General features: G+C 55.2%; 2 protein-coding genes across 3 annotated transcripts in view; one reads left to right on the top strand and one right to left on the bottom strand.

Moving 5' to 3' along the window:
- The first annotated feature begins 582 nt into the window (after window positions 1–582).
- QRFP (pyroglutamylated RFamide peptide) lies at window positions 583–936 on the top strand. Its single transcript, XM_062591228.1, has one exon. It carries the CDS (start codon window positions 583–585, stop codon window positions 934–936), a length of 354 nt encoding a protein of 117 aa, XP_062447212.1.
- Window positions 937–4,762: 3,826 nt separating this feature from the next.
- ABL1 (ABL proto-oncogene 1, non-receptor tyrosine kinase) overlaps window positions 4,763–8,896 on the bottom strand; it is an 83,271-nt gene continuing 79,137 nt past the window's right edge. For both annotated transcript variants that reach the window (XM_062591332.1, XM_062591333.1), the window contains exon 11: window positions 4,763–8,576. In XM_062591332.1, coding sequence (XP_062447316.1) covers window positions 6,877–8,576 — 1,700 coding nt within the window. In that variant the 3' untranslated portion in view covers window positions 4,763–6,876. The remainder of the gene's footprint in view (window positions 8,577–8,896) is intronic.

Genomic DNA, 8,896 nt, shown 5'->3' with positions numbered 1-8,896 from the left:
CATCTCCATCTCCAGCCGCCTCCCACGGCATCCCGGCCTCTGGAATGTGCCCGGCCGGCCCCGCACTCGAGGGCGACGCGGCAATTAGCGCCCGACCGTATTTAACGGCGGGCGAAGCGGCTCCCTGGCTCAGTCCGGGTCGGGCGCCGGGCGCAGCAGCCGCAGGAGCCGGGCCGGGCGGCGCGGGGGCACCGCCGAGGACGGAGAGGTGAGGAGCCCGCGGCCGCTCGCCCCCGCGGGAGAAACCCATCGCCCCTCTAGCGCTTGCCCGAGGGGCGCCGCGGCCGGCGAGGGGCCGAACGCCCCCGGGACGAGGCGGGAGCCGGGCGGGAAGAGCGGGCGGCAGAGCCCGGGGCCGCGGGATCGGCGGCGTCCGGCACCGCAGGGACCCCCCGGCCGGGGGCGGCGCGGGCGCCCTGCTCACCGCAGCCCCTTCCCAGCCCCTCGGGCCCTGGGGGGGGGGGTTAAGACAACATGTTTAAGATAACAATTAAAAAAAAAAAAAAAAGATGGAAAAACCCCACTTCCCTCTGCCACTTTTCGCTTTAACGGCCGCCTGTCTCCGTTCCTGCGACCCCGCAGATGAGAGCGACCCGCTCCCTGTCCTGCCTGTTCCTGCTGAGCCTGGGCTCCGCCTGCTTCCCGGCCGGCGGCCGGCAGGAGCCCGGAGACCCCGCGCCGGGGACCCGGCCGGAGCGGAGCTGGCGAGAGGCGGCGGCGGCGGCCGAGCGCGGCGGGCCGGGCGGCTGGCGGGGGAGCCGCGGGGAGTCGGGCGCGCTGCGGGCCACCCCCCGGCTCCGCTGCGGGAGCCGCGAGGGCTCCAGGCTCCGGCCCGCCGGCGGCGAGGGGCGCAGCGGCGCACTGGGGCACCTGGCCGAGGAGCTCCATGGCTATGACCGCAAGAAGGGCGGCTTCGCCTTCCGCTTCGGGAGGTGACGGCCCGGACTCGGCCGCGGCGCCGCCTCGAGCTCCCCGCGAGCGAGGCGGCTCCCTCCGGCAGCGAGCTCCGCTTAGCGCCGAGACGCCGTTCGCGAGAGCGGCTCCGGCGCGGAAGCAGGACCAAGCAGCCGGGCCCGAGGAAGTCCCCCCCGCGGAAACCCCCGAGCGAGCAGGCAGACCCGCCCCGGCGTCACCGGCCCTGCCGCACGGAGCCACCCCGCTGCCGGCTCCCCGACTCGATCCAGAGACCGGCCCCTCGGAGCCGCTTCAGCACCCAACCCCAGCGCTCGCACGAAGACCGGGGCCTTCGCGACGCCCTCCCAGCCCCGTCTGTGCCCGCTCCCAGCCGCTGCAGAAGCGCTCGGGCATGGAGAGGCTCCAACCGCGGCCCTCGCACGGAGCCGCCTTCGGCGTCCGCCGCTCCCCAGGCCCCCGCGCCGCCGGCGAAGGGGCGGCTCGGCGAGGAGCCGGCCCGGCACGCGCAGGGCTGCGAAGAGCAAGCCCTGCTCTTCGGGGCCCTTTTGCTTCTTTCTGCAGGTTTAGCTCCGCCAGCGCCACCAGCTCTGCCGGCTTTCGCGCCTGCCGTTGCGGGCGGAGGGGTTCGTAAGCAGAGGTCTAACCGCCCGGCTTGCCGGCGCTGTTGGGAAGCTGGACACCTAACGACTGCTAATATTTCATTGCAGGCACAAAAACGAAGCAGGGCAATTACTTGCAAGCGCTAAATTGCACCCTTAAAATCAAAGACCGTGTCAAGACTTGGCTAGGGGGAAAAAAAAGAAGGAAAAGGACGCGGCTCCAGGAGGCGCGCTGCGACACGCGGCTCCGCGGGAGCGGCGCGCGACCGAGGGCCGCGCCGAGCCGCGCGGGGAAGGGCAGGCGGGTGCCGCCCGCAGGACGGCCAGACGCACGGACGACGGGGGAGCGACGGCCGGCCGGATCCCCGCGGGCCAGGACGGGCTCCGGGCCGGCAGCGCCAAAACCCAGAGCGCGGAGGTCGCGCCGGGAAGCGGCGCCGGCGGGAACCCCTGAGCTGCCAACGCGGCGCCGGCGGAGGCCGGGCGGCTCCGGGGGCCGGGGAGCGCTATCGACGTTTCTATGGCAACGTCCCTTTTTCTTCCCTTTCTCTGGAGCGTTCCCGTCGTCAATAAACGCGCAGCGGTCGATCCTGCCCCGAGCCACAGGCGGGAGGGAGGGCAGGGGGCGAGCGAGGGGAGGGGGAGCTCCGGGGCGAAGCCGGGCTGGCGGGGGACCGTAAACCCATCGCTCCGCGGCGACGGAGCGCAGCTGGGAGAAGCGGCACCGGCCGCGTCGGGGAAGCGGGGGCGAAGCCGCTGAGCGGAGCGGGGGCCGGGCAGAGCGGCGGAGGAGCAGGCTCAGCGCCGCGCGGTACAACCACGCGCCTAACGAGGCTGCGAGCGCGGCGCGCCACCCCGGCGCCTTCTCGTCCTTCACGCGAAAGCGGGAGCCAGCGCTTCCCCCGGCGGGAGCACGGGGAGAGGAAAGGGGCCGAGCGCGACCCGCCGGAGAGCCCGCCGCGCGCGGCGCTCGCCCTCTCCGCTCCCTCTCCGCAGGGCAGCAGCTCAGCACAGCCCCGTTTGCAGGGCAGCCGCGGGCCCAGCCGTGGTCCCGGCCTCGGGGGGGCACCTTGGAGCGCAGCGAGTTGCAGGGCGCTGCCCCCGCTCCCGTGGCCTCAGCACCACCGTCATTTCTAAGGCACGCTCACAGCATCAGGCCTGGTCCAGCCGGGAACGCCCGTGGCAGCAACCAGCCCGGGCCGAGATTCACCCTTGGTCCAGGAGAGGCTCTCGGGCGTCCCGCACGCTCTGCGGGGTCGGTCTGTTCTTCTAGGTGCACACGCGACAACGCAACGCAGCCTCTCTCCGAGGGTGACACAAAGCTCAGTGTATCCTCCTCCTCTCTCTCCAGCCACGGAAGGATTACTGTCAAACCAGAGAACAGGCTGTCAGTTCACTCCCGCTCCTCTCCGGGAGCGGGCAGATGCCCCCACAAGCCTGGGAGCGCCGCTTGTCCAGCAGCATTGCTGCAAGACAGGCTGCTCCAGCGGGTCTTTTTTTTTTTTTTTTTTTTTGGGGGGTGGGGGGGTGGCGGAGAAAAGGAGCATAAAACCCACCAGCTACATTTTACATCTTGTGACAAGCAACTTCTCAGCAAAGCTGCAACTAAGGGGCAGGATGACGTTAAAAGAAAACTTAAGAGCAAACATTGTAATTTCCAAGACGCAAAAACCAAAAACAAAACCACAAACACAGCTATTTTTCCCCCAGAGCACTCTCGCTTTCAAGCTCAATAGCCTTGAAAATTGGAGCAATCAAACTGTTAAATGCATTGATCTGTTAAATCAACTCCAACTGTACTTGGCTAAATTCAGCCTTTAATCCCTCTCTCTCACTTCCAACACTGCAGATCCAGGGGCATTCCCCAGACAGGTCAACTGACCTCCACCTTCCTGTGATACCAGAGACTATTCCCTAAGGAAACAGTCGTGAAAACCATCAGCAATGATCGTATTTAGGGACAGGTTAAGCTTCTCCATCTTCCCTCAGTGCACGGCTATTAAACGTATTCAAGTCTTGGTGCTGGAGATGTAAATCAAGAACAGCCTAGACTTCGATTTTTGCCATGGGTCACTGTCCTAAAACAACCATCAACCCCTTACCTTTTATGTGTGCGCTCACAGACCACCATCAGCTTCATTGAAAAGTAGTCTGGGACTTGCTAAATGCAGGCCGTTACTTAAATTTATACTTGGCAACAGCATCCTCCTGCTCTTCTTTTCATCTTCCTTATGCTAATTTAGAAGAGGCACGATGCAATCTCGGCCACAGCAAGACAAGCCTTCTGATGAGCCTAGTTCTCACGCTCCACGAAGGATCACGTCCCCGCACCAAACCCGCCACCTTCTACCAGGGACTTAAGGAGCAGACTAAAAGTCATGCGACCTAGGTCCTAACCTTGCTTTGTCAAGCAGCAACTGCGTGACCGGGGGCACACCACTCCTACTTCGATTTGCCTCTGTTTTCTTCTCATCCCTTTCTACTGTCTGCTTAGCATCTTCATTATTCAAGGCAGAGTCCGTCTCATTTTAACCATTACTTGGTACTAGTATTAAGTACCCTAGTACAAGTCCCTCCATTACAATTTGCTGGAAAGACCCAAGGTGGTTTGAAAACAGGAAATAAAATGGACTTCTGGAAACATTATCTCAGTTTTCTTAGAGAGAAAACCTGTAAAGTGAGAGCATGGTGGCTGTATAGCTCGTCAGCATCTCAACCGAGCTGAGCGGGAAGCTCTTCACTCCTGGTCTGCGCTGAGAGCGTCATGCCAAGTGTGTTTCAGATGGCCGCTGCACCATGAGGGATCAGGGAGGGAGGGGAGGAGCAGCCAGAACTGCTCGAGAACAGAAACTCCAGGTCATTTCACAGCACAGAAGTTAAAAGGAAAAAAAAAAAAAAAAAAAAAAAAGCCAATGGCAGCTGAAACACAGAATACTGAATTAACAATAGTATTTGGAAGGAAAGTTAAACTTGCACCCATGATTTAAATTTCATTCAAGGCAACAAAGTCTTTGCCTTGAAACAGGTGACAGCATAGTCTTTATTCTGCCTTTTTTTCTTTTTTCCTTTCCTGAGTTTTCAAAGGTAGGTCAAAAGGATCGAGCAACTCGCTGCCGCCTGTCTGTGAGCAGCCTGCTGTCCCTGAAGGCCCTGAGGAATCACTGGAACAGGGAACGCCACTTTTCAAGTGCAGCAGCTAGGGAAAGGTTAATTGGGTTTGAAAAGCCTTGTTAACAGACAAACACAAGTTTTCCTCAACACTGATTTATTTTTAAATATGCTACGCAAGAGAGACTGGAATAAAAAAAATGAATCAAAAAAATGAAACACAGAAAGAGGAGGAAGAATTGAAAGTCATGTACAGAAACAATCTGTACTGGACCAAAATAAAGGGGGAACAACCCCCTTAAGTGTCACAGAGATGAAGGACAGAGCTATTTACACACTGTATAAAAGACAAGTCTACAAAAGTGTGTAATAACGAGATACAAATGCATAATATAGTGGCACAATATGTTATCAAGGTAAAAACAGTACCTCCAGGAAAGAGACAGTCCAAGGATTTTTTTTTCTTACATTTTTAAAGGCAGCCAGTGGCAGAAGTGTATATTTTCTTTTAAACATTTGTCACGTGTTAAGTCATGGCTGTTTGTGAGGGCAAGAAGTGGTGTGAACACATAAAAGAGCTAACTACTGGAAATCATATACAAAACAAACAGTTCCAAAGAGAAAATAATAAAATACAATTGAAGGCAATTAGTGTTTAAGATACACAACAGGGGTCACAAGAGTTACAGGGAGAATAGGACATGGAAAATGTTTTTTTTCTCTCTCTCTCGTTTGGAACTGTTAAAAGGAGTTAAATTGCACTGTTAATAGCCCTAAACCTTGTTCTTTCACTACTGTCACAAGTCACAGTTAGTTCCCAGTCATGTTGCATTAGTTGGGAAGGTCACAGGACCTTGGCAAGGCAGCCCAGGAGTCCTGCTGTCAGCGTTTTGTGGCAGTGTCCTTGGGAGATGTACCCAAGAGAAGTGTCCACAGTCTTCACAGATCCTTCTTTGATGCTAGCTAGAACCACATGGGCATGCAGGTAACCGACGGTTTCAACCTCAAAGCACTGGCGTTTGAACCCTTCAATGGGATTTAGCATTGGCACAGAAAGGGAGGTGCCATGGCCCCCCCAAAGCACAGGATTCTGTGGGAGAGCCAAAGGCAGCTCCAAAACAGCTCTTATCTCTGCTCACTGCTCCTCTGCAGCTCATAGAATAGAAGTGGCTGGAAACTCAACTGGACAAACAGCAGCTCTTGCCCATCTGCAATGTGCAAACTCAGCTGAAACAGCCGCTGGAAGCACAGCGGTTATCTTTGAGCTCTTCCTAAGCTATTTCCCCCTGCTGCAACCTTCCTGTCTCTCGCTGAGTGATGCAGTAATTCCTTGATCAGCACCAGCCTACTGCTCCCAGACATGCTCTGCAACCCTCCATCCCAAAGTCCAGCCCAGTTGATATTAAATTTCAAGAGCATGACAGCAAAGTCTTTCTTCTTCAGACCTTCTCCAGTCCTTTAACGCTACCAAGAGAGATCCACAAAAAAGCTCCTGTGCCACTACATTAGTGGGTGCTGTTTGCAAAATTTTGAACCCAAGCAACTCATCTGGGCTCAACAACATTATGAAATTGCTAAAAACACAGCTATGAAGGGCAGCAGGTGGAATCACAGGAAGAATTTGGGTAAACATCACTTGTAGTGTTCTGTCATTTAAAAAGTTACATTAAAAATCCCCCTCACACACCCCCTTCCCTCCCCCACGCCTCCCAAGCTCCCAATTGGTTGCATTAATGTCAAGTAAATGTCCGACTCAGGCCACGGTTATGTGCTGCAACTCCCCCAAGAAAAGCAGTGGGTATTTTGCTATTCAAACACTCATCCTTGTATACAGTGGGGCAGAGGGAGGGAACGAAAATGCAGTAGAAGTCCTCCAGAGGAGGACAGCATCTCAGTGTCCACTAGTCTCACTTCAGTCTTAATGGCCTGTCCAGAACAATAAAATATTAATAAGAAGGCATGGTGTGACATCAGCATTTAGACTTGTAGTCCACAAGGCAAGAACTCCACAGATAAGACAATTGTGAGTATATGATTCACAGGAAACCTGGGTTAAGAGGGTGGAAAGTGCCTCTTGAACACAGCCCTACTCTTTGGAGCTGGGGCATCCATTAACAGTCTGTGTCTTTTGCACATCCCTAACCTGAAGGGCCTGGTCTTTTGTCAGTCCACACATGCTGTTATTCTCTCCACAGTTGGCTTTGGCCCATTTATGATTTTTTTATTATTTTATTTTTTTAAAACTTGGCTTCTGCTACCTCTGAACAATGTCACTGATTTCTTTCACCGAACTGAGAAGTTTGCTAAAGTCCTGAGTGGCTGCAGGACCACTGCCAGCTGTTGCTGGGCAGATCTGAAGCTCCCGTAGGTTATTCTCCAGCTTATTGATGGCCTCCCGAAAGGCAAATTTGTTCCTCATCTGCTGAATGGAGTCCACATAACTCACACAGAAGGTGTAGAGGTTCTTGCCAGCCTCCAAGACAGCGCTGTGGCTTGCCATTTGTTCAGAGTTCTTGCTAATGGCGATCCGCAGAGCCTCAGTGCTTTCTAATACCACTCCTTTAGTGATGGTGCCACTGGCAATCCTCTCTGGGGGCTGTCGGGTCTTCCGCAGCGAGACCCTGGTGGATATGAGAGGGATGAAGGCTGTGGATGATGGCTGGTCCCCACCAGAGGCAGACGGTACAGATGAGGAAGAGGCAGCAGAGGTTGCTGTGCTCATCATCAGCTTTGTAGAGGACTGTGGCTTTGGTACAGAGGGTATCCCCAGCTTTTTCACACCTTCCCCTGACTGGTTTGGCTTGACAGCATCACTGCTCACAGCATCTGCAACCTGAGTCAACTGTTTGGATTTCGGACCAGAAACCACATCTGCTGCTGCTTCATGACTGGGACTGTGAGATACTTTTCCAGGCTTGCCAATGGAGGACGAAGAGAGTGGAAGCGGAGGGGCTGGTTTCATCTTTGATAACTTCCCTTTGTCCTTCCCTGTTGACTCCGAGGTCTGCTTGAGCCTCCTCATTCGTGGCTCCTCAGTAGAAGCCTTGCTGGCACCTGCAAACCCAGCGGAGTTGGGTTTGGCAGCAGAACCTTGGTCCATTGTCACAGTGGTACCTAAGGCACTGGATTTGACTCCATCATCCTTGTGGAGCACACTGGAGGAAGGAGGGGCAGCAGGTTGCCTACGGCCAAGTTTTGGTGTCAGAGTGGGAGGGCTGGAGCCAGGACTTGACTCTGCATCTTTGAACACATCATCAGTGGTCTCTTCATTTTTCTTAAGCAGCCGTGGAGGAGGGGTCACTGTTCCCCTAACAGCAGCATCAGTCTTGGCTTCATTTGCCCGCTTCCGAGGCAGTGCTGGCTTTTCACTTTTGTGTCCACCAAAGGTGGAGGAATCAAACTGGCGCCCCGTGGACTGCAAATCCCGAGGCAGAGTCACAGATTTCCACTCTGTGTCCTTTGCTCCGTGAGGCACACAGGAGGCTGAGCAGGACCGTAAGAAACGCTTGCTGGAGTTGGAACTATTCTCCTCTTCACCAGCCACTCCTCGGCTGCTGCTCATTGTGCTGGACTTCTTCCGTAAGTGAGGAGATAAAAACCCAGAGTTCCCAGTAACAACTCCATTGGTGACACCAGCCCCGTTGTTTGAGCTCTGAAACTTGGAGGGGTCAGCTGCGTCTGTAGGAGGTGCAGCAAAAGCTCCATTGCCAGCATCCCTGCCCTCCTCTTCACCTCCTGCCTTGCGGTCTGAGTGGCCGTCCATCTCTCTGAAGGAACTGCTCCTTTTTGGAGGAGTAGGGGCAGTCTTCTTCTTCTTCTTGATAAGGGCACTGAAGAGGTTGGGTTTTTTATCTTTTGGAAGCAACCTCTCATCTTCATTCAAATTGCTTTCCATGGCCACCCTTTCCTTCCGTGGAAGCAAGGGAGAAATGGCAGGTTCATGCTCCAGAAGGTCTGCAAGGGAACAGAAAAGAGTCTACTGAGCTTTGACTCAACAGACAGAGCAATCTGTTTTCCTCCAGGATCAAACCTTGCAGCACCTCCAAAAAGGTGCAGACACTGTAAACAGAGAGTCAGCTTCAGACCAGGAGTAAAGCAAGTACAGAAGAACTGAAGCCTGGACTGAACGTGGTCTCTAATCTCGTCTGCATTCATTTTTGAAGCAGTCCATATAGGACTTGATTGCCAGCCTACTCTTCCTTAGGTTTCTGACTTGAACAGCGATGTACAAATGCAAAACATTTACGTTTTCCCACCACCACACGTGGAGACTT

The sequence above is a fragment of the Rhea pennata genome, chromosome 18, assembly GCF_028389875.1.
Source record: "Rhea pennata isolate bPtePen1 chromosome 18, bPtePen1.pri, whole genome shotgun sequence".
Classification (NCBI taxonomy): domain Eukaryota; kingdom Metazoa; phylum Chordata; class Aves; order Rheiformes; family Rheidae; genus Rhea; species Rhea pennata.
This window is presented reverse-complemented; position numbering and strand designations above follow the sequence as displayed.

Bases quoted from the DNA above. Each gene is read 5' to 3' on its own strand.
- QRFP (XM_062591228.1), top strand. From the start codon at position 583: ATGAGAGCGACCCGCTCCCTGTCCTGCCTGTTCCTGCTGAGCCTGGGC.